The 14,935-nt window shown below is 36.8% G+C and overlaps 3 protein-coding genes across 9 annotated transcripts; all 3 read left to right on the top strand.

Annotated features, from left to right (window-relative positions):
• Positions 1–265: 265 nt before the first annotated feature.
• Positions 266–4,905, top strand: LOC148930355 (shaggy-related protein kinase eta-like). The gene is made up of 12 exons (XM_089068767.1): positions 266–631; positions 1,207–1,299; positions 1,579–1,638; positions 1,726–1,998; positions 2,083–2,157; positions 2,236–2,292; positions 2,437–2,577; positions 2,671–2,721; positions 2,798–2,893; positions 3,603–3,686; positions 3,865–3,966; positions 4,328–4,905. Exons 1-12 carry the CDS (start codon positions 617–619, stop codon positions 4,427–4,429), a joined length of 1,149 nt encoding a protein of 382 aa, XP_088924893.1. The 5' UTR covers positions 266–616; the 3' UTR covers positions 4,430–4,905.
• A 120-nt stretch (positions 4,906–5,025) lies between these two features.
• On the top strand, positions 5,026–10,043 carry LOC148930354 (Leucine-rich repeat protein kinase family protein). 4 transcript variants are annotated; one of them, XM_089068764.1, is made up of 10 exons: positions 5,026–5,581; positions 7,065–7,197; positions 7,278–7,349; positions 7,550–7,693; positions 7,775–7,846; positions 7,938–7,997; positions 8,230–8,300; positions 8,545–8,697; positions 8,801–9,139; positions 9,226–10,043. In XM_089068764.1, the coding sequence occupies exons 1-10, from the start codon at positions 5,503–5,505 to the stop codon at positions 9,945–9,947; spliced, it is 1,845 nt and encodes a 614-aa protein (XP_088924890.1). In that variant the 5' UTR covers positions 5,026–5,502; the 3' UTR covers positions 9,948–10,043. The 4 variants fall into 4 exon arrangements, with proteins under 4 accessions (XP_088924890.1, XP_088924889.1, XP_088924891.1 ...); XM_089068763.1 differs by lacking the exon at positions 5,026–5,581 and adding an exon at positions 6,533–6,995; XM_089068765.1 differs by lacking the exon at positions 5,026–5,581 and adding an exon at positions 6,540–6,912.
• A 623-nt stretch (positions 10,044–10,666) lies between these two features.
• LOC125195680 (translation initiation factor) lies at positions 10,667–13,521 on the top strand. Of its 4 annotated transcripts, XM_089067423.1 has the most exons (8): positions 10,690–10,821; positions 11,045–11,114; positions 11,318–11,478; positions 12,132–12,470; positions 12,563–12,609; positions 12,789–12,851; positions 12,974–13,106; positions 13,225–13,521. In XM_089067423.1, the coding sequence occupies exons 3-8, from the start codon at positions 11,367–11,369 to the stop codon at positions 13,239–13,241; spliced, it is 711 nt and encodes a 236-aa protein (XP_088923549.1). In that variant the 5' UTR covers positions 10,690–10,821; positions 11,045–11,114; positions 11,318–11,366; the 3' UTR covers positions 13,242–13,521. The 4 variants fall into 4 exon arrangements, with proteins under 4 accessions (XP_088923548.1, XP_088923551.1, XP_088923550.1 ...); XM_089067422.1 differs by lacking the exon at positions 11,045–11,114 and having other exon boundaries at positions 10,667–10,821; XM_089067425.1 differs by lacking the exon at positions 11,045–11,114 and having other exon boundaries at positions 10,668–10,821; positions 11,357–11,478.
• The last annotated feature ends 1,414 nt before the right edge of the window (positions 13,522–14,935 follow it).

Genomic DNA, 14,935 nt, shown 5'->3' with positions numbered 1-14,935 from the left:
TGACTATTGATTCCGATTCCAAACCGTAACCAACGGTTAACCGTCAATATAGATCGAAACCGAGCACCATTAAACACATTCTACTCCGGCAGAACTATGTGCTAAAAATTAATGCTCCACAACATACAAGCCCAATTATCGTGGTCATGCAAGGCCCAAGTCGCGGCGATTAATAATTAATCAACGGATTTAGTTAGTAATCTAAATGTGGCAAAGCATCGTAAGTAAAGTGGGAAACGAAGTGCTTCTCCGCCCAACTAAGAAAAAGAAAAAAAGAAAAGAGAGTAGAAAAGAAAAGAGGAGAGAGAAGGAAAGAGGGATAGAGAGTAAGAGAGCTGTATTCACATGGGATGCTGTTTGGTTTGTGGGACCCAGCCACCCCATCACCACCACCACCCTCTCCTCTAACCACGCCTCTCTTCTCTCTCTCTCTCTCTCTCTCTCTCTCTCTCTCTAATTCGCTTCTTCTTCTTTTCCTTTTCTCTACCGACAATCATCACCTCTCAATCATCGACGCCAAAATGTTGTGCAGATCGCAGACTTGAAAGTCTCCTTTTACGTTCACCGTTTTTTTTGAGGCTTTCGCTTTCGATTTGCTTGCGCGAATTATACCGTTATGGCCGACGATAAGGTAATTTTGTTTTTGTGCTTTCGATTTCGCTTTTCGATTGTGCTAATATTGTGAGTTGATTCCTAATATCGCACCGTTTTAGATCTTCTGTTTCCCATCGTCACAATTCCGGATATTGCAGATCTGCATTTTCTTCATTCGGTTTATTTTTTTCTCAACCACTGAAATTCTGCCCTTGAATTTAACTGATTTTTATAGTTTTGGTGCTTGAGGTTATTGTTTCTTGTAATCGTCGTGCTGGAGCTGTAGTTTCGGCCTTGTGCCTATGATTTGCCTAGGGTTTCAATTTTAAGACGAGCTACGCGAATTTTTAGAAAGTTTCTATGACCTTGGAGAGTAGATCGTTGCTTAAGTTCCAATGTTTCTTGCTAATTGGAAATTCATTGTGGCTAATTTTGTGAGTGGGTGGTCAATTATGGATTTCTTATTTTTTCTTGATTTATGCCCTTGATCTTTGCTAAGCTGGAGTGTGTATTCTTGCGCAATGTGCATATCTTTAGAAACTGCATTCATAGCTGATCTTTAATAGCAGTGGAGTAATGTGGTTTCTAATTCGAGCATTTATCATTATACAGGAGATGTCTGCTCCTGTAATGGATGGGAATGGTACAGTCACTGGTCACATAATTTCGACCACTATTGGGGGAAAGAATGGGGAACCTAAGCAGGTAAGCCTATTGATTCAACTTAATTTTGCTTCAGTTGGGATGATTTGATCATTTTTGGTTGTATGAAGCTTGTAAGGTTTGGCTAAGACTTAGCGAACAATCTTGAGCTGTTAAGTCTAGCTCTTGAAATTAAGCCTATGAGTATTCAATAGAAGTTTGAGAGGAACTGGCGCAGGGGTTAAAATTGTTTCTTACACCATATTTTCTCTGCAAGGAAAAAATATCTAGGAAGAAGGAAACATTGGTTTATATCTAATTAAATTTTTTTCTACTATGCAGACAGTAAGTTACATGGCAGAGCGAGTTGTAGGGACTGGTTCATTTGGAATTGTTTTTCAGGTATTTACATCTATTGGTTATTAGTGCTAGCTTCCTCTGTGTTGTTGTCAGTTCTCAAGAAACTTATTTTATTCTTACTTGACTTAGGCAAAATGCATTGAAACTGGAGAGACTGTGGCTATAAAAAAAGTATTGCAAGACAGAAGATATAAAAATCGTGAACTGCAGCTAATGCGAACTATGGATCACCCGAACGTTGTTTCCTTGAAGCATTGTTTCTTTTCAACTACAAGCCAAAATGAGCTGTTTCTCAATTTAGTGATGGAATATGTTCCAGAAAGTATGTTTCGCGTTCTGAAGCATTATAGTGATGCAAACCACAAAATGCCACTCATCTACGTGAAACTCTATACTTACCAAGTAAGTAACTCCGTCTGTAGTGCTTTCAAGTTTCAACTTAATGTTACTTTGTTTTCGATATGATAATAAGAATATATTCTGCAGATTTTCAGAGGGTTGGCTTACATGCATTCTGTTGCTGGTGTCTGCCACAGAGACTTGAAGCCACAAAATGTTTTGGTGGGGATAAATAGATTCCACACTTTATGGAATAAAATGAATCTTATAATATTGATATTGCTTTGTCTCTCGTTGTAGGTTGATCCTGCCACCCATCAGGTCAAGATTTGTGATTTTGGAAGTGCCAAAGTACTGGTAAGTGATTTTTTGAGCTCCCTATGATTTGGAGATAATATGAGGATGATAGCTTAGTTTCTATGTTGATTTTTTTACTATAGTTATTTGCACTCAATTGTTTTGTTTTTGTACGTATGATTATTTGACTTTGATTTTAAATAGGTGAGAGGTGAAGCAAACATATCATACATCTGTTCTCGATTTTATCGGGCACCTGAACTCATTTTTGGTGCAACTGAATACACTACTTCCATTGATATCTGGTCAGCTGGCTGTGTCCTGGCTGAGCTTCTTCTAGGTCAAGTGAGTGATCTTGCTATCCATACAAGTACATGCTTGAAAATCTCACTGGCTATTAGCATGGTCTCTGACTTATACATATTTTGCAATCTGTAGCCTTTGTTTCCCGGGGAAAATGCTGTTGGTCAGCTTGTGGAAGTCATTAAGGTATAATTTAGTCATTGTTTCGGAGGGGATGTTATGCATTAACTTGTCTCTAAATTATATTATACATCTCTTTTAGGTACTTGGAACTCCAACACGAGAGGAAATCCGTTGTATGAATCCAAACTACAACGATTTTAGATTTCCCCAAATTAAAGCACACCCATGGCACAAGGTATACATTCCACATTTCATATTTTGTTATTTGTCTTGTTAATGATGCTGTTTGAACTTTTACAGTGCTTTTTACCCACTGATAGTTGGTAAACTAGAATTGGCATACCTGAATTGTGAAAGGTTGAGAAGTATGGGAAGGGAGTAGCATGGATTAGTTACACACTTAAGTTGCATTATAGTTCCTCTTATAATTAGCATGCTTAGTTTCGAGGGTGGTGAAGTCATATCTTTGACATTTTTTTGCGTATTTACTTGTCTTTGTGCTCAAACAATGATGGAATTGTCATTGATATCTTTACCTCGTTGGTGTATTTTTCTTAGTAGTGAGCTTATTTAGCAAGTTTGCCGTATCAACTGCTAAGTTTGTCTAATAATGTTTTGTATTATAGTTCCTCTTAATAGAGGCATTTCATTTTGTGCACTTGTCTTGGAAAAATAATAAATAAATAGTTAAAAGTGGAGAAAGAGTAAAGTAAGAGAGAATAATGTACTTTTTCTCCACTTTAACTATTTATTAGTATTATTTTTGAAATGCCTCTATTAACATGGAACGGAAGGGGTATATGTGTTACATTTTGGCTTATGTTCTGTATTTTGTTCTAGACTTCTAGTTTTGAAAATGTCCTTCTGTGAGAACCATGATGCAAACTTTGCATATTTTTCTTATGTTTTTTTATTAACTTGCTACATACCCTTGCCAACTTCAGGTGTTTCAAAAAAGGATGCCTCCTGAAGCAATAGATCTTACATCCAGGTTGCTGCAATACTCTCCAAATCTTCGTTGCACTGCGGTGAGTTTTCCTCTATGTTTTCTGCTGTCTATTTGGAAAAATTGATGTGGTCTTGGTTGAAGTAAATATCATCTGATTCTTGGTTTCATATTTTATGTAATTTGCTGCCTACATGCATTCCAAATATATATGCATGCCATTGTATACAAATCCTTTATAATGATGCTTCTTCTTGTAGCTTGAAGCATGTGCCCACCCTTTCTTTGATGAGCTACGGGAACCTAATGCTCGGTTACCAAATGGCCGCCCATTGCCGCCTCTCTTCAACTTTAAACAGGAGGTGCGTGAGTATTATATTATCTTGCATTTACAGTAAAGAATCGATTCAAGCTATGTCTTTAAGTGAACCAGAGCATACCATCAGTCATTTAGTTTTATTTAAAAAGGCCGCTGTTAAATAAAAAGGCAAATTACATAAACCAAGCTTGGAATATATCCATTTTGCTCAATTTGGACCCCCCCCCCCCCCCTAATAGAATCCTACATCTGCACACTACTAACGAAAGTCTGAAGGCTAGTTAAGCAGAATGAAGTTAAATATTCTGCATGTTTGGTTTGCTTGCTATATTGAACAGTGCTATAATATCTTGATTAGTCCCAGTTATCATATTAAACTTTACTTTCTTCTTCCCTGTGTATAGTTATCTGGTGCATCTCCAGATCTCATCAACAAACTGATACCCGACCACGTGAAAAGACAAATGGGCCTACAGTTCTTTGCATCCTATGAGGGAATGACGTAAAATAGTTATATCTGCAAGTAAAACGGTAGTTAATGGGTTGAAGAACTCTTAAAACGGTTGGATAACACCTCTAATTGGGAGGGCTAGCTGATCCAACAATCTGTTGAGCTACGAGGGCAGAACAGAGGGGGGAGGCAATCCCGTTGCAGGCTGATCTGGATTGTGTCTTCTGTCATGCTGTTTTCCCCCTTTTTTCCTACAAAGTTGTCTCCGGGCAGTAGCGTACCTGGAAGAGGGGAGATCCTTTTTGTGTATATGTTTGGTTACGCGCAAGAAAGCGATGCGTAACAGGCAAAAGATATGAGAGTGTATGAATAGATGTTGTCCTATAGGAGCCAGCCTGAACCAAAAATGATGGGTTCGATTTATTTTCCTATTGTCTTTTGCTTCTCTTCTGATTCTGTTTCTTCTTGTTACAGTTGCCCTTGTGAAAGAAGATATGTTTATTTATGCCAAGTTTTTTCTATTCCTACTTATTTGCCCCTTGTTACTTTATTTTATTTTTTCTATTTAATTCATTAAATACAATTTCAATTTTTTAATTCCGTGTAGTGTTTCCTAAAGATTATCTTTATTGGAACAAAGGGAATGCTCCCTTGCTCACTCAAAATGTTATATTCTGGAGTAGGTAAAATGTTATATTCTCGAGTGACATGGTATTAAGATGAGTTATTAGGTATAGTAAGTAGAGGAAAAAATGTAATTGAATATTTTAAATGGGAGAGAGTAGAGAGAAATGATTATTTTTTAATATAGAAAGTGAACATTTGAGTGAGATATATGAAAAAGAAAGAGAGATATTTTGAGTGAGATGGAGTGAGCAGATAAAATGTTAGATATGACATCTACAGTAGTCTCATTTTATTTTGCGCAATAGATTTGAATAACCACTTTTTAAAAATAAGAATTATTTGTATGAAGGGGGGAATCTGTGTTGCGACATCGTTTGGGGCAACCACGGAGTCGTGTGCAAATCGAGTGGTCAACAAACAGAGACAGCTGCACCATTATTACGCCAGCAAAGAGATGCACGTTGTCCAAAGCCAATTAGATCGGACGGCTGGAAAGGATGGATGCAGATTGAGGGGAGGTGTGGCCTACCGCATTGGATAATGTTGACTAGCAAGGCTACACAGTTCCCAAATCTCAAGGGTACAATCACTTTCTTCTCATCCTATTTCTCTCTCTTTTGTTTTTTAAAAATTTAATCGTCCCGCCCCCGATGAATTTACACTTTCGTATTTGAGTGACTCGAGAATTTTGCCGCCATTAACGTTGTAGGCTTCTGTGTAATAACATTGTTTTTTGGTCTCTCGACAAATAGGATCCAAGGCTTCAATTCCTTTTTTTTTAATAATTAATTTAGTTTGTTTCTATTCTATGAAGTATTTGCTGCTATATCATTGGATTTCTTCCATCTAGGATTTTACATGACCAAATCTAATTTAACTAAATTAGAAAATAATTACTAATAAAAATGGCTGATTATAAATTAATTAATTAGACTTGGATATACTACCAACTTTTACTATCATCGGATAAAATTGAAAATAATCATTCGTCCACTGCAACACATGTCAAAATCCACCAATTTGTCTGGCATGGTAGGTGCCTAGGTGGTGGTGAATATTGATGGTGACAAAGAAAACTTTAGGCAAGATTGAGAGATGAAGACTCTATTAAAATTAATGAAGATTAAAAAAAATAACCATAACACACTTGGATACCTGATAAAACCCAAAAATCTCTCACATCAGCCATACTATTATTAACACTATTCCAATTACTTTTTCCTCTTATTTCGTTATTAATTTCAATTAAAATAAATGGAAATTCGCCAAAACCATTCTTGTTCCCTGAACCTCTGTTTATGTGATGACATTCCGTTGATAACCAAATTTGTAGCCCAATTGAGTGATAGTATTATTATTGAGTATAATGATGATTTCATGTTTACTCAAATTGGGATAGAGTCAGTCAAGATTGGAGCTTGTAGCAAAACACCACACAATGTCCATAGATGCTTGTTATATACTTAAATCATTAAATTATACTAATACACCGACAATTTAAATTATAAGGCAAATCACATAGAGAAATTACAAAATATTAATTATTAATTGATTTATTTAAAAAGAATTGATTTTGATGCCTTGATAAATGTATTACTCCCTGAGTAGAAAATCGAAGACAAAACTGTAGGTGAAAAAGGTCAAAATTAGTTGGATTAAAAAGTTTTGGAAATTTCTTACTCTGATTATGTACTCCCTCTGAAACAGTTGGATGCATGTCTTGTTATTTGTTAGAAACCTGCAAAAGGGGGAAATGGGAAGAAAGATTAATTTATGTGGTTTTGTTTCAGCCTCGTGATTGAGTCTGACAATATTTTATTGTCAGAGATATAAGAAGCCAAGAAAACCATTTTGAGCTTCATAGGTTTCCCCAATCCATTTCTTTCCTAGAGAGAAAATGAGAGAAATAAGGTTAGTTTTGGTGCTGATTTTATCCTGGGCTAATAGTGCTGCCTCTTCCAGCCTCCTTTCTCCTAAAGGTGTCAACTTTGAAGGTGGGCTTTGCACCATTTGTGTGTGATGTGTGTGGAAGTGGGAATATAATAATGTGGATTTTCTTGCAGTTGCTGCTTTGATGGGAATGAAGAGAGAGATGAGAGATGAGAATCATGTTCTTGATGGATGGGATATCAACTCTGTGGACCCTTGCACTTGGTACATGGTTGGCTGCTCTCCAGAAAGCTTTGTCATTTCTTTGTGGGTATTTTTTTACACTTTGAAAAATTTTCATGTGTGTGTGTTTGTGTTTGCTCATTCTTGTTTTATTTGTTGGTTAGAGAAATGCCTAGTATGGGATTATCTGGCACACTATCACCGAGTATTGGCAACTTAACTCATCTTCGCACAATGTAAGTTCTTTTTAATTTCAACTCATTTTATTTGATTCATTTCATATTTTCTGATTGAATGTTGCTTTAGTATTATAACGTATGAACTCATCCTCATTTTAGTTGGCTTAGTTTTTTGCCTATTGAGTCATTGATGAATGCAGCAGCTATGTTTCTCTTATTGAATCACTTTCTAGAAATTAAGAATTGTCTATAAACAGGTTGTTACAGAATAATCAGTTATCGGGGAACATTCCCCCCGAGATTGGGAAGCTTTCGGAGTTACAAACTCTTGATCTCTCTGGTAATAAGTTCTATGGTGGAATTCCGGGCTCAGTGGGCCGTCTATCTCGACTGAGCTACTTGTAAGGATGTTTTGCTATAATGCATTCGATAGCTTGTTTGGATTTGCTTATCCTTATTCATTGAGTTCGATGAATTTGCAGGAAACTTAGCAAAAACAAGTTATCGGGACAAATCCCTCAAGATGTAGCTAGCCTAACAGGTCTTTCTGTCTTGTATGTTTTCTTACCACAACCATTAACGGATTTGTGATTATGAGAATTGCAAATTTGTGCTGATAAAACGGTGATTCGATTTTTTTTACAGGGACTTATCTTTTAATAACTTAAGCGGCCACGTCCCTAAGATTCTTGCTAAAGACTACAGGTGAAGTATCTTTTTGTGTGATCGTTCTTTCCTTCCACAGTTTCCACGAAAGCAAGGAAAATACATGAGAATTGATTGCCAAGTTTTCCCTGCCCAATAAGCGATTTGAAATCATTTTTGTGATACAATTACATGAGAAAAGAGGGCTTCAGTGTGCGTGTGTTGGCCTAGTGGTAGAGTGGTTCATCTCTATGATCTTGATTTGGTCTCTCACGGGAATGCTTTGGTGCAGTGTCGCAGGAAACGTCTTTCTATGCTCTTCAAACTCACAAATTTGTATGGCTGCTCCAAAACCACTCAATGGTATCGTTTATGCATTCTTATCGGACGAGATGGATCATTTCACAACTATCTTAAAATGAGAACTATCAATTGGCTGTACAAAATATATGGGTTGGCAATACAAAACATATCAGTTGCTCCAACGGATACTTTTGTGCCACCAACTGATATGGTTTGTGTTTTCAACTGATAGTTTTCAAAGTTCTCATTTTAAGATAGTTGTCAACTGAATCAGTCTCTCTTATCATATATCTTTTTCTTTCAGAAACAGCTTCGTATCCAAAGATTATCGGCCACCATCATCATCATCTAGCTGTTGCTGTCGTTATCGGACTCAGCTGCGCGTTTCTCATTTCTATCTTACTCCTTGTATGCTGGGTGCACTTGTATAGGTCTCGCGTCCTCTACAAATCATATGGTATCTCTTCATGGCCCCCGTACCTCTTTCTTCCACGTATGCAACCACCATATTTAAAAAATGACGATAACATAAACATCTTGATGATCATCTGGATGTGCAGTGCAGCAAGACTATGAGTTCAACATCGGGCACCTAAAACGTTTCTCGCTACGCGAGTTGCAAACAGCAACAAACAACTTCAGCCCCAAGAACATACTCGGGCAAGGAGGGTTTGGAGTGGTTTACAGAGGCGTTCTTCCGAATAAAACAGTGGTAGCAGTAAAGAGGCTCAAAGACCCGAGCTTCACCGGTGAAGTGCAGTTTCAAACAGAAGTCGAGATGATAGGACTAGCGCTGCACAGGAACCTTCTCCGTTTGTACGGCTTCTGCATGACCGCCGAGGATAAACTGCTCGTCTATCCCTATATGCCTAACGGCAGCGTTGCAGATCGTCTCCGAGGTTCGTTACATCACTACATTTCACGGTCTTCGCATTTTTATCTGTGTTGTATGGTCTTAACTTGTGTGTGTGCATCGAATCGACAGATCCCGTGCAAGAAAACCCGTCTCTGGATTGGGGCAAGAGAATGCGCGTTGCTCTTGGAGCCTCTCGCGGCCTTCTATACCTACACGAGCAGTGCAATCCGAAAATCATCCACAGGGACGTCAAGGCTGCAAACATCTTGCTCGACGAGAGTTTCGAGGCCGTTGTTGGAGATTTTGGCCTGGCCAAGCTTTTAGACCCTCGGGATTCGCACGTGACCACAGCGGTCCGTGGCACTGTGGGGCACATCGCGCCAGAGTATCTCTCGACAGGGCAGTCATCGGACAAGACTGATGTTTTCGGTTTCGGGATACTGCTGTTGGAGCTGGTCACGGGGCAGAAGCCGTTGGACACGGCCAATGCATCCAACGGGCAGGTGCAGCGAGGAATGATCCTCGACTGGGTCAGAGCCTTGCACGCGGAGAAGAGGCTTGAAGAGCTCGTAGATAAGAATCTAAAGGGGTGCTTCGATTCGGACGAGCTAGAGAAGGCCGTGGAGCTAGCCCTGCAGTGTACTCAGTCGCATCCGGATGTCCGGCCTAAAATGTCGCGAGTGTCGATGATCTTGGAAGGGATAAACGGGCAGGTGGAGCAGCCGGCCACGACGCAGGGTGGCGTGGACCTATGTCAAGGTCGAACGTTTAGTTTCTCGTTGAATTTGAACGAAACTTGTGAAGAGTCATCGTTCGTAATTGAGGCCATTGAGCTTTCTGGTCCTAGGTAATGTTCTTGGTATATTTTGTTCAAAATCCACATCCAGCGATATTCAGTTGGATATAAGATTATTAAAATACCTTTGCATATCAATTTGGATTTGAAAGTTAAATTGTGGTTATAAGTCTTTTATTAGCAAAAATTGGGGATAAAATGTCAAAATTGATCTGACTAGTACTACTCGTGTTCCATTTGAGTAGAAACATGAGTAAAAGACTACTCATACAAATTCAACATAAAATCACTTTATGTTGATTTATAATACTAATTTATAGAAGTATTGTTTTTATTGTCACAGATATCAAAAGTTTAACGTGATGTTTCAAACTCTATAATAAATCACAATGTAAAATAATTTTCCATCAAATTACAATTACATACTACTAGTAAATTATTAAATATATATAAAAAAATAAAGATCCATACAGATTTTGAGCTTGACTAAAAGTAATTATATAATATCTTAAGAATCAGATTGAAATAACATAAATTAGTTTTAGTTTTAACTAGTAGTATTATTTTATAAAAATAATTATATGAATTTCTTTTAAAACATCCACACATGATTATGAGTAAACTATTAGTTCAATGTGAGTAATTAATATACAAATTTGCATCACATGCTTTATTAGAATGTAATAAAAGAGAAATTTTGGATCAAATTAGAGCCTAATCAAAAGAAAAAAACTAATCCAGTAAATTGAAATAAAAGAAAGGAAAGACATTGCTTAACATTTTGTAGTTTCCGCAAAAGAAAAGAAAGCAGGAGGTAAAGCGACGACGGTTTTTTTAAATCTAAATTCTCTTCGAATTTTCCCTCGTCTCTCTCCCCCATTTTTACTTGTTTCTTCCACTCAAATGCACAAATCAGTAGCTCGGATAAGGTATATTTTCCCTAAATTTCGCCCTAATTTTTCGTTTCAACAAGTTATCAATTCGAATTATGCTGCTACTTGTTTTGTTTTTGACCTCTGTATTTCCCCTCTATTTCTTCTGTGCTTTAGAAACCCCTTGTTACGTACTACCATCGTTCTGGTATCCTCATTTTCCCAATTCATCAATTTCACCAGTAAATTATTAATTTTTTGTTTGTTCTTCAATTCTCAGAAATGCCTGCTTTTATTATTTGAGTAGATTTAGAGAATTTCGCGATGATTTACTGGGATTTTTGAGGTTGGTAAGTAATGATTTAACAATCAGTTGGGAAAAGTTCTCCCCTTTCTGATATTTTGTTTTTCTTAGTTTATGAAACCTAAATGTGATTTGAATCTTGGCTTTGGATTGGAACAGCGTTTATTGAATTTTTCCTGATTTCATTTACTTTTATGTAATCACATAAATTGCACTGCAGATTGGATGATTGAATTTTTTGTATTCTAGATTATTCAATTCAGTACAAGTTGCTGATTTTACTTCCAGATAGTGTAAAATGGGAACAAAAAGAGGTAGACCGAAAAAGAAACCGGTTGTAGAGGAACAAAATTGCAACAATGAAGGTGCTCCACTGGAAGAGAAAGACGAAGCATTTGACAACTACGAGTGTATGCACTTCACCTCCGCAATATGAGATATGTTTTACTTATCCGTGAGCTTGCCAACTTAATCATTGCATTGTTAAATATGGAAAATAGTCTGAAGAGTACAGTGAGAAATCAACATTTCTGTCAAATTCACAGTCACCAGCTATCGCAATAGGATGTTGTGAACCATAATGTCAACTTAAGTTGACTGCTGAACTTTTGATAGACTCTGCATTAAAAACACATTATGTGACTTATTGGCCTTGGCCACCCCTTTTTGCAGTTCATCCATGCTTTTTTAAAGAAGCAATATAGAATTTGGTCTTCAACTTTTGTGATCCTAAATGTTTTTAGTTTTTAATCATGTTATCGTACATGAGATAGCATTGACAATGAGTGGTCGCATGCATATTTAACTCATATATTGTTCAGTTATTTTTCTCTTGAAACTTGTTATCCTTGTTGTCGTAAAGGAAATGTATATGCTCGAGTTGTAACTCATGAACATTCATATTATTAGTTTAGCAAATTATTGATATGATCCTTTTCTTTTGAGTTGTACTTGTAACTAACAAACATCAGAAACAACCTTTGGGCTATACTTTTCTTCGTTTGAAGTATGTAATTGTCATCAAATTTTGTATTAGTATTTACTTACATAATTTGTTCATCAGTTGAACGTCAATGTGCTGCAATCAGAGCTCTCCGGGATGTTGAAATCGAACGATTTAGCACTATGTTGCAGTTACTTCGTTCCTATTTCAGTGAAGACCAGTTGCAGGTTCCTGTATTGCAGTTTTTCAATGAAAAACTTCCGAACCTATCCCTTGAAGCGACTGGAAAGGATGGCCAGTATGAAGTGAAATCGAAAGGGAAATCCGTGGACGCAACTCTGGACAATGGTGATGAAAGAACATTACATGCTGCACTTCTACGTCGGCTGTCATTAGCTTATCCCGATTTCTCCGCGGGGATTCCTTCTTTAGGCGGCTTCGAATTTTCAAATCAATCTGGTATTGAGAAATCTTCTCGTCTAAGTAGACGATCTGATCTTCAGACATTTCTCTCCATGTAAAGCTGATGATGTTTTCTCATTATGTTGCAGTGAAAACAACCATTTTTGGTGCTGATAAACTACAAATCAGGAATCTCGTATGTTCTTTTCATTAATGGTTTCTCAATATATTATCCATCACTATTTATCTTTGTTTTATCAGTTGCCTGTGGAACTTGAGATAGTCATGGACTTAAGGCCATTACTTGCTTTTTGGTTAGCTCTTAGATCTCATCTTTCGATTCTCATCTCTGATACCCTCAATTCAAATTTTCAGGTTTTTGACGACCCATCCGATTCACAAATGTTAGAGCTGAAGGATGAGCTGCAGACTCCAAATGTATGTAAATATTTGTGATTTGACATAATATTGTGTTAAAAGATGTGATTACATATAAGTAGTGTTTTGGTATCTCGGATTTCTGCATCCTATATAATTTCTCATTAATTATGTAACTCCAGGTTAGTAACCATAGGTTGTCAGTTGGGGTAACCCCCAAAAGCAAGAGGCTTCCAAAGTGCGGCGAGATGCTTCTTTCTGTACGCGGCTCACCCCTTGGTGTCTTCAAGGAAGATAACATGGAAACTATACAAGGTATGAAATATGGATTTCTTCACGAACAAATTATATGAAACTCAAATTTTGGTGATGATCAGGTCTCTCAACTGATTGGAATAGTTTTATTAACATCTTTTCTATAACCATCTTACAGAAAGCGAAGATGGTTGAATTGCGGGAGCCAAGACGAGCTTTTTGGAGCGAGGTAAACACTAGATGTAAATTTATTGAACTTTGTAGCTCGAGTCATCTCTCTTGAGTTTCATTTTCTTGATGCTTTTGTCTAAACACGGACTTGTAATAGTCGTAGAAATTTGTCGTTCATGTCGTGTTTCGTCTAAAAAACGGTACAAGGTTTGTGTGCCGTTACTATCACTACTATGTGTGAGATAGTGATTGATACAATGGAATGGGATAGAGAATAGATGGCTGAGAATCAGTTTTTTTTTTCTGTCTCTCATTCTATTGGACGTGTTTATCTTAGTGTCTTTGCTTTTGTGGCGTCGTAGACAAGGCATGTGTTCATGTTATTTGTTGGTCAATGATTGAGAAGACACAGGTGGTTGAGAGTTGATTGCTTAACGAATAATTGAATCATTCAAATACACAAAAATACAGAAAACACAAGTCTGTGTTAGTGTATGGGCTTGATTGATATTTGGGAGAACTATATAGGCACGCTTCTCCATACCATAATTACTACACCTAACATCCTTATGCTTCCATACATTATATCCAATCCCCAAACAAGAAATTAAATTAAACATGAACATATTTTGTGAATCCTTTGACTTTTTTCTATACTCTATCCGTCCCAAAAATTATGAACTATTTCATTTTGGATAATTAAAAAACACATTATTCATAAACAATGTATCGAAATAGTAATAAGACGAAACACGTGACAACCCCTCTTAAAATGACAACGTGACACCGCTTATACAGCAATATTATAAATGCTACATAACAATCTATAGATTGCTGTATAGTGTGTCGATATTGTTGTTCAAGAAAAATTGTTGTTTAAAGACCAGCACATTGCTGCCCGTCTATAGATTGGCTAGAAATGGTGGTATGGTGTTATTTTAAGGGGTGGTGGTACCCTAACATGCCCCTATCATTTTATTTACAACTTATACCATTGCATTATACTAATAATGATGTGGAGCTTACTCCCCATTAACACTATTTACATTGCCCTTTATCTCTATCTTTCTATACATTAAAACTCTTGTCGCATTAAATGTTTATATTTTTCAGAGAGGGAGGGAGTATTTGTGTAGGATTGTCATGGACTTGATTTGTTATACTCCTTCTGTCCCTAATAATTCATCACCATTTGACCCGGCACGGGTTTTAAGAAATATAATAGAAAGTGGGTTGAAAAATTTGGTAGCACGTGGGTCCTACTTTTATATACTCCATTAGTTTTATAATAAAATGTGAATGTGAATGAGTTAGTCGAATGTAGGGTCCACTACCGAAAATGGTAAAAGTAAAACGTGACAAATTTTTAGGGACAGACGAAAAAGGAAATATGAGACAAAATTTTCAGGGACGGATGGAGTAATTTTATACTCTTTCTATCCCTCGTTATGTGTAAAATTTTCATTTTGGTTCGTCTCTTATTAATTGTCTCATTTCATTTTTATCACTTTTGGTAACACATCTTACATTCCATTAACTCATTTTTTCCTTACACTATATTATAAAACTAATATATAAAAGTAGGATCTACATGCCACTAATCTTTTCAATTTATTTTTCTTTTCATTTCTTAAAATATGTGTTGGATCAAGGTGAGACATATATTGAGGGACGAAGGGAGTACATCTTGGTCAAGTAGCATTTGCTAAAAATCTACG

The sequence above is a fragment of the Salvia hispanica genome, chromosome 3 (assembly GCF_029641045.1).
Source record: "Salvia hispanica isolate PSC_SH4W2 chromosome 3, Shi_PSC_v1, whole genome shotgun sequence".
NCBI classification, from domain to species: domain Eukaryota; kingdom Viridiplantae; phylum Streptophyta; class Magnoliopsida; order Lamiales; family Lamiaceae; genus Salvia; species Salvia hispanica.
Note: the sequence above shows the minus strand (reverse complement) of the source record. Positions and strands in the feature narration are given on the sequence as shown.